Below are 20,947 nucleotides of genomic sequence, written 5' to 3' on the forward strand. Positions count from 1 at the left end.
ATTTACATGAAATGGCTTATAGGCTTGATTTCATTTTGCTTATCATTGCCAACCTTGGGAAAAGTGTGGAGAAACAAGTATTAAATGAAAAATGAAATATAAACCAACTTTAAATGATAAAAAAAAACTTAGTGAAAAATGCCGGAGATGTCTAATATAAACTTTTGTTCAAATTCAGTTATGTCCTCAGATGCAGCTGACACAAAAAGGGTAAAGGTTGTGCTTACTAAGTGTTGAAATTTCAAATTTGGGCGGGAAAATTGTTACAAAATGCTTGAATGTATCCGTTTTATGACAATTGGCTTAAAGTGCTAGGGAAATTTATGAGAAATGCTTCGCAGGGTAAGTTTGATTTCGCCCTTTCCCCTTGAAACAGCGTGAAAGCAGGCATTTCTGCGCAAACAGATTTCTGCGAGCTTTACAAAAATGGACAGTGCTCATTCAAGTGTAACATTCTGTCAAAATTTTTACTTTCATTGGATAGATGAGACCCAAACCCATAATTATATGTGAAAAAATTACCCACATGTTGTATATTTGTTAATTCCCATGGCTTTTTCAAAGTGTAAACTTTTTTTTATACGCACTGTATATTTCATGCACTTTATAGGAAAATTGGGAGGTGGATGGCTCGCACTTAATAAAGAGCTGATATTTTTCTTTATTATTACTTTGAGTTTTGACATATAGGACTGGGACATCCTTAGGACATCTTTCTCATCTTTGTCATGAAAAGGGGATTTTAAATAGTGTATTTTATAATCAGTATTGACACATAGTACATAACTCGCCAATCAAAATGCGAGCATGCAGCGCAAGCTGATACGTTTTTACAATTAGACCTGAAAAGGGATATTTTGACAACTTTATGGAATACACGAAAATGATAAGTACCTGATAAATCAAAATTGGCGAGCGCGCCGCGCGAGCAGAAAATGTTAATATTATATAGAACTGACATTTTTACAGAGCCCTTTACAAAATTCAATTTGTAAATAAAAAAATTAATGAAAGTTCGATTTCCGAGGTGAAATATATTTAGTATATTGACTTCCAAACTTGATATTTAAGTTCCATATTGAACAAGTTATGTTATAGGCAACGCGAACGCGAAGCGAGAGCGAACATTTAATAGACCCAATGAAAGATTCTTTTTATTTTCCAAGCCTTCCCCTCCTTTTAATCTTTTTATTCAATCTTCTTCCTCCTCTTTTTTTTCTCCGCTCTTTCCTTTTTTCTTTTTTTTCTCCGCCAATAGTGGAGGGGGGGGGCAGGACCCTCGGCCCCGCCCCCTCCTGGATCCGCCTATGGAATTGGAGTCTCTGCAAGACCTTATTTCGAAGATGCATAACCACTTGTGAGTAGGTTTTGATAACATCTCTCATACAGACAACCAACGAGATGAAAAGAGAAATTCGCCAATTATTAAGTCCAGGCGAAACAAAATAGGGGTTGTTTGAAAAGACTGTAGCCTACGTGGTTTAAATGGAGTGGGCATGAGGTCTAATTCCTTGCAACAACATCCCCCCCCCAAAAAAAAAAAAATATTTTGAATGATTAGGTGGTGTTGGGTTTTGGCTTGCATTTGATTACTGTGATGAGGACGAGAATGAAGATATCGATGAGGGTTAAGAGCTTGAACGTAGCATCAAAGGATGAAAAGTAATCGGCAGTCCAACCTGAACAGAGGAAATACAAAGTGAAATAAAAGGCAATGTGAAGAAGAGCTGGATAAGGATAGCGAGGGTTTAAGTTACCTCGGCTAAAACGAAAGGTTCGAGATCAAAGGAAACTGTGTTTATTGTCTTTGTACAAGGTGACTAATTTCCTTGGTGAAATTCTTTGCATCGTAAGCTTTTAACTAAGCACATTCATGGCATGAGATGTTTTTTTAACTACTACAACTACTTACAATTATTGACTTGAAATTAACTTTAGTCGAAAAACACTTGTGCATTTATGCTAATCTTTGTTTTATTGTGCAGTGCTTAATAGCTGCCTTAATTTCTACCATAATCATTGAATTCGTACTTTGTTTAGCCAAAATAATGTACACCCTTACATGACAAAATTCGTTGAGATATATATGTATATATATATATATGTATATATGTATATATATATATATATATATATATATATATATATATATATATATATATATATATATATATATATATATATATATATCTTACCTCCAAAGTAACCACCAAGAAACATCCCACAACCTTGAAAGAATTTGTCGACTGAGTAGGCGATGTGGAATTTCTCTGGAGACGCTCTGTCCCTCAGAATCAGCGCCCCCAAGACTGCCCTTCCACCGATCGACATTGCGGAGACACATGACGTCACTAAGATAAGGTAGTAGTTGATAATATAAACATCGCAGAGGAGAGCAGCTATGTCCAGCAATGTAGCGAAGAGAAATATAGTGACCGGATGGAAACGGTTGTTGGTGAGGACACCTACAGCGACCCTGCTGAAGGTATTCCCTATCGCTGCTGTAAATGTCATGATCAGGGTGTCACGGATAGAGATTCCTCTCTGCAGAGCATGTGGTACGAGAAAGGAATGCCAGCCGCTATGGAGCACATAGAAAGTCATATCGAGAACTATTATCACATTCAACAGAGGGTCCACGTAAAAATCTGACTGTTGAATACTGCTGACGATCCTAGTGAAAGTTTCAAGATATCGAGGCTCGCAGTTGTTTCCTAGAGGGGAATTAAGTTGTATGGCAGTGAGAGGGGGGGGGGGGGGGTGGAAAAGTCGTTAGTTTACAAGTAGAACATCAGATGTATAGGTTCTCAGATACGTGCATCAGTGTATAGATATACACTGTGAAAAAGGGTCGGATATTTCCCATTTATTTGTGTTTTCTACAAGACCTGTCGTTGAAATGTCCTGTTTTATGCCCGATGCCCGAAATATATGAACTTACGGAAATATGACATGTGTAAGTGTTAATTAATTTTCAAGTCAGATCAAAACAAAAATCAAGTTTCAAGAGAATCTCTAATGAAACATCGTCTCAACGTAACCATGGTAATGATCGAATTGCTATATACGAAAGATGGGTAGTTGCAAGCGTTCAAATCAATTCATCTGTTCATAAAATACATGAAATAGGAATGTATTTAATAATTTCAAGTATGTGTTATAGTCTCCTGGCAGTTTCAGAAAAGTGTTGGAACCTGATGATACAGTCGTGAAAGGATATCCACAGTGGTGGATCTAGGATTTTTAAAAAGAAGCCCCCACTTAAGGTTCCGACTTTATTCACACACTCTCTGACAAACTCACATGTTTCAGACAAGGAAGAACAAAACATAATCAATCTAATCACACCTCCCTTTGCACAGGGATACAAGTTCCACTATCGGTTGGTTTACCATTATCCTATTTGTAGTTTTTGCGTCCGTTCCTCCCCATTTCAACTAAATGTAACTTCTTACCTTCTGTATTCCGACAGGAACCCGTACGACTTGCCAGCTTTGTACTTTCTTCTTCCTCCTCTACTACTTCTTCTACTATTCCCTCTTCTACAAGGTCTTCTTCTGTACCAGTTGAGCTGTTTGGAAGTCCCTGATAGCCACGTTCCGTATTCTCATCTGAGTCCAGCATAATACCAACAGCACATGGAATCAGGTGCGCCATTAGGCCACTAATGATAAGGAGACCACCTCTCCAGCCATAGATATTACGGAGCAATTCAGCAAAAAGTGGTATCATGACCATACCGGTCCCATATCCTGTCATACCAAGGCTAAAGAGTAGATTATAGTTGCTCGAAGCAACACGATGTAATGTCATAATAGTACAAACCATTACGACGCAGTTTCCAAAACCTATACGTTGTAAAAAAAAAAGATAAGGTTGAAACACGTGATGCCCTTTATCTGTAATAGAAATCAACTTTAGAACCACCAGAATGGACATAGACTACCCTCCAATTCGTAATAGAAAATGAGGTTATCGATTTGGATGAACAAGGATGTGTCTCTCCTATATAATTAGGTCAAAGCTACTTTATTCGTTATTATGTAGAACAAGGTTTATAATGAAAATTATTAAAAATAAAGCCTATATTGCACTATAACTCGTCTAGAGTTCGTGAACTTCCACAGCCATTAGGTGGACCATGGACCCGGCCCGCTTCAAAAGACTTCGCTCTCACACAACTCAATATTTTAGGGACGGCTTCAACCCTGACTACAGAAAGTTTTCTAATTATAAATGATCAAAGAAAAATTGAAGAAAAAGTGCAAAAGTTTTCACCATCTCCGATGAGGATTCACTTTTTATGAAATGTGTAATGACTTGCCAGTGGGTTATACTTTCGGACCGGTCGTTGAATTTGCTTCGGACGTAAATCGGCCTTACTCATCGTTTCCTTGAAAACGACAACGTGACAAGCGATTATTTTGGGGTCACGTGACAAAACGAGGCAACAGTAAAACCGAAAAAAATGTATTTTTCTAATGGATGTAGAAGATCACCTGTAATTGAAAGAAATGTTGCCACTTGAGCGTTGGTAGTTGCTACGGAAGTCAACGCCACTCCCAATGGAGATAGACACGCCCCAGATATCAGCAGGAAACGGCGGATTGAACGACGACGAAAGAGGGCGGCAATTACTGGAGCTGTACCAAGAAAAGTACATGTACAGTATTATAAACCTTTATGCTGACATGCAATTTTGTTTTTCGCATAAGTCGGTATGTTACACATTTAAGTTAAGACTTTTACTACATTTAGCAGGCGCTTGTGCAATGTGTGGGCACAATTTTGAGCCGTTTTCCGGGGTCGTTATTTTATTTTTGAGGGATGCGTGTGTGGTAAACATTTTCTCTATCCTCTTTCATGTGTCTTTGGCAAGTCCAAAATAATCGGGTGAGAGGTGATCAATTATTGTTAGAGGGGCCGTGTTCCGCGCACATTTGTTTTGCTGTTGCATGTGAGCGGCAGGAGCTGGTGGGCGTGGGGCATGGTCACTCTAGGATGGGTTGCCTTTTGCTTGAAACACCCTGTATAGACCTACTTTGTTCAAAATTATACTATGTGTGTATGATAGGCGTTGTATTATGTCAATTTCATCATTGTTCAAATGTTTAGGCAAATACATGCCCTATTGGAGGAAATAAAAAAAATGGGGGAAATCAGCTTTGAATCCCCCTTTCTTTGGATAATATCGTTTAATGTTTGATTCCATCAGTAGAATGCCGAGTACATTGATCATGTTGATGAACATAATGATTTCACCAAACAGTCCAACGACTGATATATGTTTTATAGCATTTGCATGGTAAAAATAGCATGATATAATCACCAGTCCTTCAATTAAAAACCAGACCTGGGCTCCGTAAAGCCCCTTTCACAATTGACGTACGACCATTTGCGACGTTTTGGTCGTGCGACAGGCTGCAACAGGCATCAATCGCCAGTCATCTCCATAGGCGGATCCAGGGGGGGGCCCGGGCCCCCCCTATTGGCGGAGCAAAAAAAAAGAAAGAAAGGGGGAAAAAAGAAAAAGGGAAAAGAGAGGAGAAAAGAAGGAAGGCAAGCATAAGAGGAGGAAGATGAGTGAATAAAATAAGATAAGGGAAAGACTTTGAAATTAATTTTTTTTTTAATCTTTCATGTCGGGATATAAAATTTTCGCTCGCGCTTTGCGCTCGCATTGCCTTTTAGGTGATATCTTGCTCAATATGGACCTTAAAGCCTGTGTATAGCTTTGGTAAAGGGTCAATAATGTGATTGATAATCGAATATCATCTAATATGACAGTCTTACTGAAGCGTAGAGACCGTTAGATATTTTTCCAACTGCACTTCTCTGAGAAAATTTCAAATATTCAAATCTTGGATATATAGCGCCCTCTCTCGGCGATGCTTGTTTTAAATTGAAAAAATGGGCATTCAAGCACTTATTTTATAAATTTAGTGATTAGATATCCAAAAGTTACAGACAAAGAACATATCTTGAAAGTTTCAGCCCATTCCATGATTTGGAATAGGATTTAATTGAAAGACAAAAACACACAGATATTTTAATTTGATCGGGTGACCCGATCAAGTTAAATTTCCATGTAAAATCGCAAAATTTATCCTGTAAAACACATTTTCATTTCATATCCTCCACATCATAACTGTTATAGGGCATATCCATTTGTATTAGCTAGCAATGAATTGGAATAGTGATAGATGCATTTTTGTGGATTTACCAAAACTATACACAAGCTTTAAAACATCAAATTCTGAAGTCAATATACAAAACATATTTCAGCTGGGAAATTGAACTTTCATTATTTTGTTTTATTTACAAATTGATTTTTGAAAAGTGTAAAAATTTCTGTTTTATGGTCTGAATATTAACAATTTCTGCTTGCGCTGCGCGCTCGCAAAATTTGATTTGTCAGGTACCTATTATTTTCTTGTATTCCATGAAGTTCTCAAAATATCCCTATTTAGGTCAGATTGTCAAAACGTATCAGCTAGCGCTGCACGCTTGCATTTTGATTAGTGAGTTATGTATATCTCAATATTAATTCTAAAACAAACTACTTAAAATCACCATTTGATGACAATTAATCATAAATTTCTGCTCGCGATTTGCGCTCGCATTGATAGATTTTAAAGTCATGCATCTTATGCATAATTACAAAAGTGCTTTAAATGTCCAGTTTTCAGGCCACAATATTAATAGATTTTGCGCTCTCATGCTTAGGAAGAGAAATAGGAAGATAGTAATCATTTTCTTATGATGACATAATGTCCTTCCCGGTCCTACGTCAAAACTCAAAGTAACAATAATTGAAAATATCAGCTCTGTTTTAATTGTGATCCTTTTTCACCTCACAATTTTTCCACAAAGTGCTTGCAATACAGAGCTTAAAGTGACCCCTTTTCAGATCTGAATATCACATATTTTTAGCTCGCTCTTTGCGCTCGCTTTATTGATTTTCATGGTAAAAAAAGGTATTTAGAATACCCAAATTCTAGGTCGATATCTCAAACACACGTTTATTCAGATACGCAGCTTGTTCTCCATTTAAATAATTATCCAGTTTCAGATAACAATATAAAAAATTTGTCTGCTCGCGCTTTGTGCTCGCATTATTAATGTATGAAAATTTCCAATAGCTTAACCTTTTCATGATTTACAAAACATGAATAGAGTGTCCAGAATTTTTCCGCTCGCGCTTCGCGCTCGCATCAATAATGTTCAGTTTTTGTCTTATCCTTTCCACGATTACAAAAAGTGCTTAAAATTTCCATTATTCAGGTAGAAATGTCAAAAATTTTCAGCTCGCGCTTCGCGCTCGCAATATTTGAATGTTGAAATATGTAACGTCTTCATGGCTAAGTTCAAGCAGTCCATAACAAATACATTTTCTATCAGCTCAAAACGTATACAAAAATTTTCCGCTCGCGCTCTGCGCTCGCATTATTAATGTAAGGAAGATCCCCACTTCCTCATCCTTTTCATGATTTACAAAACTTGAATAAAGTGTCTCGTTTAGTAGGTCTAAATCACGAAATTTTTTTGCTCACGCTTCGCGCTCGCACCAATCGTTTAGTTATATACCTACTCTGTTAAGTAACAAAAAGAGCTTAGAATTTCCATTCCTTAAGTAAAAATGTCAAAAAATTTCAGCTCGCGCTTCGCGCTCGCATTATTTGATTTTTTGAAATATGTAACGTCTTCATGGCTAACTGCGAGCAAGTCCTTAACAGTACATTTTCCATCAGTTCATTTCTGCTCGCGCTTCACGTTCGTAATAATTATTCACTTGCATACACATCTTTTTTCAGGATTGCCCAGAATGTTCAAAACTTTTAGAAAAAAGTACATAAGATTCCCCCCCCCCTAAAAATAGCTCGCGCTTCGCCCTCGCATTAATAATGATTATGGTATTATATATTTATGTTTATTCATGAGAATAAAGCCAAGTAGTGACTTATAGGACTATACCCCTTTAAAGAAACCAAAAATCCCGGCAAATATCATATTCGAGTGGCCGATCGGGAAAATATGGCTGAAAAAAAAATTCCGGGCCCCCCTATTGGCGAAGGCTGGATCCGCCCCTGATCTCATAAGATCGCACAGAGGCTTTCACAGTTGCAACAGCTGTCGTACAACAAAACAACCAGTAAAACCCGTTGCACGAGTAAGTCGCTTATGATCCTATTGTGCTCGTGCGATCACATGCGAGTGTTGCACGAGGGATTGCGAGGGGAACGGTCGCATACATGCGAATGAAACGGTAGTGCAATGTTGTAAGCCGTTGCGATCGATCTTGCAACAGTCTTATGGCCCATATATTGTCGCACCCATTCGCAAGACATGCTCTGTACATGTAGGTCGCTAGCACATGTGCAAGTGATGTACGACCTCCAGTCGAGTAAACTTAGTTTTGCAACCTCTCACACCAAGTCGTGCAACGTTGCAAAACACTCGCACGATGATCGCACGACCGATGGTAAGACCCCGGATACAACCTGATGCGAGTGAATCGATCGTATTTGATCGCGTTCGGATTTTGAACATGTTCAAAGTTCAGATGTGACCAGTCACGACCACCTCGAGTTCGTGCGACCGTCTACAACGACTGCGAGTGCTCGCAAGACACCTAGAGATCGATCGTGCAACAGCAAGAAAAAACTGTTGCAGCCGGTCGTAAACTGGTCGGACGTCAATTGTGAAAGGGGCTGAACGGTCGCATAAATACGAATGCAACGGTAGTGAAATGTTGTAAGCCGTAATTTCGATCGGTCTTGTAACAGTCTTATATTATCGCACCCAGTCGCAAGACTGGTCTCTGTAGGTCTCTAGCACATGTGGCAGTGTTGTACGACCTCCAGTCGACTAAATGCGACTATACGTAGTTGTGCAACCTATCGCACCAAGTCATACAACGTTGAACAACACTCACACGATGATCGTCCGACCGATGGTACGACCTGATGCGAGTAAATCAATCGTATTTGATCGCGTTTGGATTTTGAACATGTTCAAATTCAGATGCAACCAGTCACGACCACCTCCGACCACCTCAAATTCGTGCATTCGTCTACAACGACTGCGAGAGCTCGCAAGACACCAAGAGATCGATCGTGCAACAACAAGCAAAAACTGTTGCAGGCGGTCGTAAACAGGTCGTACGTCAATTGTGAAAGGGGCTTAACACAGAGGTTTGCGATGAATTTCAAATATGAAATAACAGCACTGATTGGTCCCTGGTCAGTATTTTAAACCAAATGCGCGTGTAACATTCATATTGATTGGTCAGTTCATTTAGCGATTAATTGGTAATCTTTGTGTTACGGAGCCCTGGTCTAAGATTCATGATGACTTATTCCTTACAGCCTTGTGTACAACTCATACGTAGATTTTTTGCAATTTGATTGGTTGAAAGCCATTTAATATTTGATGCGTGCATGCAAATCTTATTTCATATTGCTCGGTGTCACCGAGCAATAGAAATAAAAAATTATCAAATGTTCATAGAATTCTGTTGCCATGGTTACCTACTAATCCATTAAATGTTCAATGTCACGGGCGGACAGGATAGAAATAGGTTTCTACACTTGTCAGTGATCTTTTGTTGTCTATCTAAACGAAACAATTCTGACAATTTATTTTCACTACACTGTAAAATCTGCGGTGTTAAAACTGACACCAATTGGTGTTAATAGAGGACAACACCCTGAGGTGTTAAAATTACATCCTAGAGATTAAACATAACACCAAAGAGTGTAATTGTAATAACAAAAGGTGTTGTAATAACACCTATAGGTGTAAAACTAACACCACCAACTTAACACCGGTATAAAATAACTGGTGTGATCCTCTATGTATATCGGTTAACACTGCAGTTTTTGCTGTGTAGGGGTTATTAACTGCACTATATACAATGTATATCCATGCATTGACCACCATGACACATAACAAGGTCTATATATAAACTATAAAACTCTTAGGTTTAGAATTAGATGCCTCAGAACTTCGAGATATGTTTTGTTTAAGAAATTCAAGACAAGTATTGTCAATTATGCTATTTCAGGGGGCAGATAGCTATTTTGGGCCCTATTGAATAAAATTTAATGTTGCTATTATGGTAACTTTGCCGTCCACTGGTAACTTGCATGGAACCCTTGATTCTGATTGGCCGTTGATCAGCATTACCGTGGTAGTTACCTGACCCTATAAACATAGGGTTATACACCACAACTAGGTAAAAAAAAATCTCCTCCATAATTAAGAAGAAGATATGTCTATAAATGTGATGTACAGTACGTATACATGTGATGTTTATGGTTTCATCATGTACATCAAGTAACAAACAATCAAATTCACAATTCACAATCTAATTCTAAACCTCAGGAGCTCATCTGATACTTTAGTTTATATACAGGCTTTAATGTCATGGTTATCAATGCATGGATATACATGTATGCAGTGTAGTATTACAGGACATTGTATACCGTACACACCCTAAATATGATAGGCCTATTTTCTTTCATTCGATTAGATGTATTTCGCAAATATCCGCTAAACCCAATTAACAGGAATAAAAGCAATATAACTATATATGAAGCTGCTTGCTACTGTTCAACTGGTATCGTCTAGTATCCAAGAACCACAAGGCGATGAAACCTATTTTTTGGCTTAAAAATAGCTCTAAAACTGGTAAATTTAAGTTAAATCACCTTTTAACTATACAAATAATGGTAAAAGTACTTATTTTAGGAAAAACAAATTGCCCCCCCCCAAAAAAACAAACAAACATATGAACAGACACCAAAACAAGTGAAAAAGACCATCAATAATGAAGTTGTTGCCAAAAATTGTGAAGGGGGAGTGGAGGGGAGGGGCAGGAAGCAATTTTGTATTTTGGCCCGGCACACTTTTTTTATCTGACCCAAGACAAAAAATATTGCAATTTCATGTTGAGATAAGGTAAAATGACCACACAAAAAATATGTTGCCACAGTAACCAAAAAATCGCCTATTTATAGCCCCCTCCTAATTAAAAATATGACCTAATGGATCAACAATAGTATGAATAATTTCTTTAATAAAGCATTGATAGACATCTATAATCATGTCCTAGTGACGATTTCGTGGTATCAACTATTTCAGTAGGGTTGGTGGGATTGAGAAAAAGATAATTTTCGAATGGCGTTGAAATAAAATCAGTAAAATGGGCGTTGTTGAAATTACCTACAGTATTTGATTTGCTAGTTGGGGCCGATGTTACAAAAAAGAGAGTTAAAGGATGAAGCATAAATGAATTGATCTGGTATTTTATTACCGTTTAAAGTGAGTTCATCTTGAGGTACTGGAATATTTTTTTCTCAATAATATCATTATAGCCAGCCACGTGGTCGTAGATTTAGAACTAACTTCAGATAACTTGTCTGAATAACATAACACATCTTTCGAGATATTCGTATTAAGTTTGTAAGTTTGTTAAGATATTTCTTATAGTTTGGTGTGTTTGAAGTTGTAGGTTTCTTTAAATGTAGTTTGGAAAGACTGTTTCCAGTATGAATTGATTTTAGAATCCCTTTAGTGATCCATGAGTTTTGAGCCTCTCTGGACTTTTGGCGCTTTCTTACAAGTGGAAAATTTTAATCGCAAAAATGTTGCAATTTAAGGTTAAATTTCTCATAAGCAATATGCACGTTATTTTCACTGTAAACATCATTCCAACTTTCTTCAAATAAGGTCCTGTTTAGATAATTCAATTTTTCCAAGTGTTTCCAATCTATAGCTGAGAGATTTATTTAATGTTATTATTAATGTATTATTAAGTGTTAGCTTCGGAAATGGTGAATATTTGTAAATGATCCGATACTTCTGAGTAAAGTAAGCCGCCGGTAATTGTTTCATTATAAATATTGCAACAAAAAAATTATCTATCAAGTCGCAGAGGCTGAAGTGATTCTTGTAGGTTTGTTTATATATGGAGAGAAAACATAAGAATGTATCAAGAGTAGAAATCTTTCGGTACTAGAATTATTTATATTTAGAAAATTAGTATTAAAATCACCCATGAAATAATGAGTTTATTCTCTGTAAAGAGCTTAGCTATACATTGCTCAAAATTTGGACAAAATACATCAAAGTCAACATTAGGTGGTTTGTATATAAGGCAAGCAATGATGTTTTTACTCTTTGGTAAAAAAAAAAAAATAGTGACATCATCAGTCCCCTCGTTTGCATACAGACCAGGACGTGCATGCAACTGTTTTGATAAATAAGCGAAAACTAAAAATTATTTCGTATGCAAGTTTGATGAAATTTTCAGTGTTATGCTTATTGGATTTTTTTTTAATTTTTTGTTCAAATCAACTTTTTTTTAGTGAACTTGTCCTTTCAATGGATTGAACACGGCCTCAACACTATAGAGGATAGATCGCATAAAGAACTCATATGCATGCATCATTAATTGTGAAATATGCCTTATGTCCTGGTACAGGCCCGGTCCCATGGCACTTACGGATGCAGAGACGATGTAAAAGTGAAAAAAAAAAATCTTGCCACCCGTTCGAAAACGCTATGCATCCGTTTTGTATTCATTGCATACGTGCTTCTTACGCTCTATCCATCGAGCATCAGTCCACTGTGATTTCATCCGCGCAAAAAGTTTTGAGCCTCACGAAACTTAAAGAACGGATGAACTTTACGCCGGTACGATCATGACGATGTAAAACCGCAACATATACGAGCAACAAACGTTCCATGTCCGTTATCATCCGCTAAACGTCTGTTGTCTCTTCTCTTCATCCTCTCAACTCAAATCCACAGAAGCCGAACAACGGAAAGAGGAAGGAAAGACAGGGACACGTAAGGTCTATCCATTGTTGGTAGCACGGAAATAGAACGGATGTAAGCGTATGCATCTCGTAAATAAAGTATTCAATGCCCCCGGTAACCACTTCGGAGCTGTCATCCACTTCCATCTGCTAGATTTCCGATGAACTTCCGTTAAACCCACGTCCGTTCTTTTCCGTTATAATATTTATGTTTTCGCAAATTTTGTCCATTTGTGGAGCGGATGAAAACGCATGGAGCCATCCCCGAAGTTTTGCTCGTCCGCTGTGTCCTTTATGAATATGTTTTGTATCCGTCGGCCAATTGGACGAGGACCTAACTTGGATGTACAGGTTTTTGTTTTTTGACCTTTATCATGTTTATGGTTTATGTCTCTCCCGCTCACACAGTCATGCCTTATACACAAACACACACCCGCACCCATGCTTCTCACGCAATCTTCCTTGCACACATTCACATCCTCTCTCGCACATCCACACACACGCCCACAAACCCCCAATAGACCCCAAACTCTCACACGCACTCGCGCGCAACTACACACAGTTATCGTAACACAGTTCAGTGGTATGACAATTGTAGACTTACTTAAAAAAAGTTGGGGCGTGTGTTTAGGCCTCGTACACTGAAAAAAATCCAATAACGGAGACGATGACAATAACAATGACAATGGCATTTATTCCAATGTCATCCAAAGAGTGGGTATTTGAGAAAATAATCATACAAAAATCATCAATAGTATTTCATCAAGTAATTTACGTACAGATAAAAGCAAAATAACATAAAAGAACAAAATAAAAGCAAAAAAAAACATACGATTTTGTAAAGGTAACCAGCCATGATAGATTTACCGACTGTCTGAAACTCACTATCTGGTAATGAAGAAACACAGAAAATTCGATCGCGTGATTGAAACATGTCTCTCACGTTATTTGTAATACTTTAATAGACCCTAGAGCCTTTTCTTGAATAATTCCATGATCCTATTGTCATTTGTGCAGACAACGCCGAATGGAAGTCATGGTAAATAAACATCGGGGCGACGATCCATAGGCGGATCGGGGGGGGGGCAAGGGGCCGCCCCCCCCCCCCTGTTGGCGGAGCAAAAAACAAGGGAAAGGGAAAAAATAAAAGTAGAGAAAAGAGAGGAGAAAAAAAGAAGAGGAAATCCAGAGGAAGAAGACAAATGAATAAAATAAGGTGAGGGGGATTACTTGGAAAATAGAAATAAAAATTTAATGTTATTATTTAAAATTTTGTTTTGTATCCATAGGCCAATTTTTGTCTTCTGACCTTTCTGGTTTATGTCTCCCCCGCTCACACAGTCATGTCTTATACACAAACACACACCCGCACCCATGCTTCTCACGCAATCTTCCTTGCACACATTCACATCCTCTCTCGCACATCCACACACACGCCCACAAACCCCCAATAGACCCCAAACACTCACACGCACTCGCGCGCAACCACACACAGTTATCAAAACACAGTTCCGTGGTATGACAATTGTAGACTTACTTAAAAAAGTTGGGGCGTGTGTTTGGGCCTCGTACACTGAAAAAAATCTAATAACAACAGTAAATCTTTTCAAAATGAATGAATCTTTGTTCATTTTTCTTCAAATATTCATCATGTTCACTCCACAATATTTATTTCACATTTTTGCACGTAACAACCACTTTTATGACTTGTTCTCTCATCTACACATTCTCTCCAATCACTCTATTTAATGACTATTGGCAATTCAATGTATGTTTGCAAGTCTATAACAATAAAAGAAACAAACGGAAACAGCATTTCAATTAATACAACCATTTAATAGGAAAAACAGATCAAATAAATATATCATACAAATCTATTTCAATTGTACGGATAAGTTCATCCTGCTGATACAAGGATTAATTTATCTTCATTTTAAAACTACATTAGGATAAATTTATCTTAATTTCAAGGCCACATGAGGATAAATTTATCTTAATTTCAAGGCTACATGAGGATAAATTTATCCTAATTTCAAGGCTACATGAGGATAAATTTATCTTAATTTCAAACCTACATGAGGATAAATTTATCCTAATTTCAAACCTACATGAGGATAAATTTATCCTAATATCAAGGCTACATGAGGATAAATTTATCCTAATTTCAAACCTACATGAGGATAAATTTATCTTAATATCAAGGCTACATTAGGATTAATTTATCCTAATTTAAAACCTACATGAGGATAAATTTATCCTAATTTAAAACCTACATGAGGATAAATTTATCTTAATTTCAAGGCTACACGAGGATAAATTTATCCTAACTTCAAGGCTACATGAGGATAAATTTATCTTAATTTCAAACCTACACGAGGATAAATTTATCCTAATTTCAAACCTACATGAGGATAAATTTATCCTAATTTAAAACCTACATGAGGATAAATTTATCCTAATTTAAAACCTACATAAATTTATCCTCGTGTAGCCTTGAAATTAAGATAAATTTATCCTAACTTCAAGGCTACACGAGGATAAATTTATCTTAATATCAAGGCTGATTGAGGATAAATTTATCCTAATTACAAGGATACAGGAGGATAAATTTATCCTAATTACAAGGATACACGAGGATAAATTTATCCTAATTACAAGGCTACATGAGGATAAATTTATCTTAATTTCAAACCTACATGAGGATAAATTTATCTTAATTTCAAGGCTACACGAGGATAAATTTATCCTAACTTCAAGGCCACATGAGGATAAATTTATCCTAATTTCAAGGCTACATGAGGATAAATTTATCTTAATTTCAAGGCCACATGAGGATAAATTTATCTTAATTTCAAGGCTACACGAGGATAAATTTATCCTAACTTCAAGGCTACACGAGGATAAATTTATCTTAATTTCAAGACTACATGAGGATAAATTTATCCTAATTTCAAGACTACATGAGGATAAATTTATCCTAATTTCACGACTACATGAGGATAAATTCATCTTAAAACCTACATGAGGATAAATTTATCTTAATTTCAAGGCTACACGAGGATAAATTTATCCTAACTTCAAGGCTACACGAGGATAAATTTATCTTAATTTCAAGACTACATGAGGATAAATTTATCCTAATTTCAAGGCTACATGAGGATAAATTTATCCTAATTTCAAGACTACATGAGGATAAATTTATCTTAAAACCTACATGAGGATAAATTTATCTTAATTTCAAGGCTACACGAGGATAAATTTATCCTAACTTCAAGGCTACACGAGGATAAATTTATCCTAACTTCAAGGCTACATGAGGATAAATTTATCCTAATTTCAAGGCTACATGAGGATAAATTTATCTTAATTTCAAGGCTACATGAGGATAAATTTATCTTAATTTCAAGGCTACACGAGGATAAATTTATCCTAACTTCAAGGCTACACGAGGATAAATTTATCTTAATTTCAAGACTACATGAGGATAAATTTATCCTAATTTCAAGGCTACATGAGGATAAATTTATCCTAATTTCAAGACTACATGAGGATAAATTTATCTTAAAACCTACATGAGGATAAATTTATCCTAATTTCAAGGCTACATGAGGATAAATTTATCCTAACTTCAAGGCTACATGAGGATAAATTTATCTTAATTTCAAACCTACATGAGGATAAATTTATCTTAATTTCAAGGCTACATGAGGATAAATTCATCTTAAAACCTACATGAGGATAAATTTATCTTAATTTCAAGGCTACATGAGGATAAATTTATCTTAATTTCAAGGCTACATGAGGATAAATTTATCCTAATTTCAAACCTACATGAGGATAAATTTATCTTAATATCAAGGCTACATGAGGATAAATTTATCCTAATATCAAGGCTACATGAGGATAAATTTATCCTAATTTAAAACCTACATGAGGATAAATTTATCTTAATTTCAAGGCTACACGAGGATAAATTTATCCTAACTTCAAGGCTACACGAGGATAAATTTATCTTAATATCAAGGCTGCATGAGGATAAATTTATCCTAATTACAAGGATACACGAGGATAAATTTATCCTAATTACAAGGATACACGAGGATAAATTTATCCTAATTACAAGGATACACGAGGATAAATTTATCCTAATTTCAAGGCTACATGAGGATAAATTTATCCTAATTTCAAGGCCACATGAGGATAAATTTATCCTAATTTCAAGGCTACATGAGGATAAATTTATCTTAATTTCAAGGCTACATGAGGATAAATTTATCTTAATTTCAAACCTACACGAGGATAAATTTATCTTAATTTCAAGGCTGCATGAGGATAAATTTATCCTAATTTCAAGGTTACATGAGGATAAATTCATCTTAATTTCAAGGCTACATGAGGATAAATTTATCCTAATTTCAAGGTTACATGAGGATAAATTTATCTTAATTTCAAGACTACATGAGGATAAATTTATCTTAATTTCAAGGCTGTATGAGGATAAATTTATCCTAATTACAAGGATACACGAGGATAAATTTATCTTAATTTCAAGACTACATGAGGATAAATTTATCTTAATTTCAAGGCTGTATGAGGATAAATTTATCCTAATTACAAGGATACACGAGGATAAATTTATCCTAATTACAAGGATACACGAGGATAAATTTATCCTAATTACAAGGATACACGAGGATAAATTTATCCTAATTTCAAGGCTACATGAGGATAAATTTATCCTAATCTAAAACCTACATGAGGATAAATTTATCCTTATTTCAAGGCCACATGAGGATAAATTTATCCTAATTTCAAGGCTACATGAGGATAAATTTATCTTAATTTCAAGGCTACATGAGGATAAATTTATCTTAATTTCAAACCTACACGAGGATAAATTTATCTTAATTTCAAGGCTGCATGAGGATAAATTTATCCTAATTTCAAGGTTACATGAGGATAAATTCATCTTAATTTCAAGGCTACATGAGGATAAATTTATCTTAATTTCAAGGCTGGATGAGGATAAATTTATCCTAATTTCAAGGTTACATGAGGATAAATTTATCTTAATTTCAAGACTACATGAGGATAAATTTATCTTAATTTCAAGGCTGTATGAGGATAAATTTATCCTAATTACAAGGATACACGAGGATAAATTTATCCTAATTACAAGGATACACGAGGATAAATTTATCCTAATTTCAAGGCTACTCAAGGATAAATTCATCTTAATTTCAAAGCTACACCATCACATCACCCCAACATGGTCTAAATTCATTGACACTAAATGACCTTTGAACCTGGTCATGTGACCTGAAACTCAGTCAGGATGCTCAGTTATACTTGATTGCCCTTATATCCAAGTTTCATGAACTGGGTCTACACACTTTGTAAGTTATGATGACATTTCAACGAGTGGAACGCCTCTGGCAGTCTCGCCTGCATCGCAATTCGATATAGCAGCAGTTCTTCCTTTGAAAACAGCTAATGAATAGTTATTCACAGAAGAAAACACCAAAATTATATAAAAACACTATGTCCATTGACCCAAAATGACATTTGACCATGATCATGTGACATAAGACATGTGCAAAACAATCATTCATACTTGATTACCCTTCTGTCGATGTTTCATGAGCTAGATACATAAATTTCCTAAGTTATGATGCCAATTCAACACATACTCCCAACACGGCCAGAGTTCATTAACCTTTGAATGACCTTTGATCTTGGCCATGTTCCTGGAACACACACAAAGTTTCATGAATTAGATCCATAGACTTTTAACCCTAAATAGACTTGGCTATTTCGACGCCTAAGAAGACGGGGGAGGCTCATCCAGCCCCCCTTATGATCTCAGCCGCCGAACGCGCGATCGGAATGCAAATTAGCACGCGCATTACCCATGGCATTATCTACAAAACTATAATATCAAATTCTGGCAAAAATCTCACTGCTCATTAATTATGCTAATTCAAAATCATAAGTTTGCTCTAATTAATAAAATAATTCCCCTAAAATTCTAATTTTTGTTTCATAGACTCTAGATAGGCATCTGATCAAATTTATTTTTCAAAAATTTCAACATCACATTTATTTTCTTATGTATTTTTTTATATATGTCTTATATATATACACATATATATATATATTCTATTGTTTTCTAAATTTCTTATGTATTTTTTGTTTTTTCGACTTTTTATTTTTTATTGTTTTGTCAATGGAAATTATCGGGGACTTTATTTTGACCATAAACAAGATAAAATTGATTTTAAGCAGTAAAAGGAAAAATAATGATACATTTTATGAATTTTGGGCTAAAAACATTATTTGCATTGGACTTGTACACAAATTCACGTTTTAGGTAATTTTGGGCCTGCATGCACTTACGAAATCTTGCGTAATTTCAGAACCGCGTTCCCGGGGGTCACAATTTTGGTCTCAAAAGTTGCACGAGACTTAAAAGTAAAAAGTCAGTGAACGACGTGGTCAAAAAATTTCGAGTGAGGGATTTATCGCGAAAAATGTCGAGGGGGTGAATCAGCCCCCCCCCCCCCGTCTGCTTAGGATGATGGCAATTCCTCCTATACCCCCAATATGGCCAGTTTGTTGACCCTAAGTGACCTTTGACCTTGGTCATGTGACCTGAAACTCACACATAATATTCAGGGATACACGGTTGCTCTTATGTCCAAGTTTCATTAACTAGATCTATAAAGTTTTAAAGTTATGATGATAATTCCTCAAATAACCCCAACATGGCCATAGTTTGACCCTAAGTGACCTTTGACCTTAATCATGTGACCTGAAACTCAAGGAAGATCTTCAGTGATACACTATTACCCTTATGTCTAAGTTTTATGACCTAGGTCAAGTTATGACAACATTTCAAAAACTGGACCTTGGTTAAAATTTCGATATTGATTCCCCAAACATGGTCTAATTTCATTGACCCTTAACCCTAAATAGACTGGGCTATTTCAACGCCTAAGAAGACTGGGGGGGGCTGATTCAGCCCCCCTTATGATCTCGGCCGTCGATCGCGCGATTGCGACGAAAATTGGCACACGCGTTACCCATGGCATTATCTACAAAACTATAACATCAAATTCTGCAAAAATCTCATTGCTCATTAATTATGCTAATTTATGCGTAAAATCATAAGTTTGCTCTAATTAAATAAATAATGCCCCTGCTAATTTTTGTTTCACATACCGTACTCTAAATAGGCATCTGATCGACTTGATTTTAAAAAAATTTCAAAATCACATTTATTTTCTTATGTATTCTATTGTTTTCTAAATTTCTTATGTATTTCTCTGTTTTTCCACTTTTTGTTTTTTATTGGTTTTTCAATGTAAATTGTCGGAGACTTTATTTTGACCATAAACAAGATAAAATTAATTGATTTTAAGCAGTAAAAGGAAAAATAATGATACATTTATGAATTTTGGCTAAGAACTCTATTTGCATTGGATTTGTACACAAATTCACGTTTTTGAGTAATTTTGGGTCTGCATGCACTTACGAAATGTTGCGTAATTTTAGAACCGCATACCCGGGGGTCACAATTTTGGTCTCAAAAGTTGCGCGAGACTTGAAATTAAAAAGTCAGCAAGGGACGCGGTCAAAAAATTTCGCGCGGCGGATTTATCGCGAAAAATGTCTAGGGGGGGGGCTGAATCAGCCCCCCCAGTCTTTTTAGGGTTAAAGGTAAATGCTAGTTTTGGTAACGATATCAAAATGAGTTCGTACAGAATCCAATGAAATGACCACCAAAGTGTCTGTTTGTATAAATAAAACGCATGTGCCAAAGAATTCTGGAAGAAATTGTGTAATTGCTGAGAAATCAGCAAATAATCACAGGAATTGGGTAGGGCGTCGGGCCCGACGCCCTAAGCAATAATTATACATTGTCCCACGTGGGCTTATCTGTGTTGGGGATCTTCGGTGTGAACATTTTTCAGCATAGATTTCAAGATTTCACAAAGTTCAGTTAATGTAACTGTACCAGATCTAGATCCTCGATGATATACTGACAATTAAGCCTTGTTTTACAGAATTCTCATGAAATCAGTGTTTACTGCAACTACTGGAATTTCTCTTTAACCCTATCT

The 20,947-nt window shown here is 36.1% G+C and overlaps 1 protein-coding gene across 1 annotated transcript; it reads right to left on the reverse strand.

Moving 5' to 3' along the window:
* Positions 1-1,556: 1,556 nt before the first annotated feature.
* Positions 1,557-12,795, reverse strand: LOC121431292 (monocarboxylate transporter 3-like). Its single transcript, XM_041628802.1, has 5 exons — positions 12,735-12,795; positions 4,500-4,643; positions 3,456-3,848; positions 2,196-2,714; positions 1,557-1,679 (listed from the first exon to the last, which is right to left on the reverse strand). The coding sequence occupies exons 1-5, from the start codon at positions 12,793-12,795 to the stop codon at positions 1,558-1,560; spliced, it is 1,239 nt and encodes a 412-aa protein (XP_041484736.1). The 3' UTR covers position 1,557.
* Between the last annotated feature and the right edge of the window lie 8,152 nt (positions 12,796-20,947).

The sequence above is a fragment of the Lytechinus variegatus genome, chromosome 17, assembly GCF_018143015.1.
Source record: "Lytechinus variegatus isolate NC3 chromosome 17, Lvar_3.0, whole genome shotgun sequence".
Lineage (NCBI taxonomy): Eukaryota > Metazoa > Echinodermata > Echinoidea > Temnopleuroida > Toxopneustidae > Lytechinus > Lytechinus variegatus.

Bases quoted from the DNA above. Each gene is read 5' to 3' on its own strand.
- LOC121431292 (XM_041628802.1), bottom strand. From the start codon at position 12,795: ATGAAGAGAAGAGACAACAGACGTTTAGCGGATGATAACGGACATGGA. The intron at 4,644-12,734 runs GTATATGTTGCG...TTCTTGGTACAG, and splicing joins ACATGGAACGTTTGTTGCTC to CTCCAGTAATTGCCGCCCTC. The intron at 1,680-2,195 runs GTAAGATATATA...TCCTCTGTTCAG, and splicing joins TCTTGGTGGTTACTTTGGAG to GTTGGACTGCCGATTACTTT.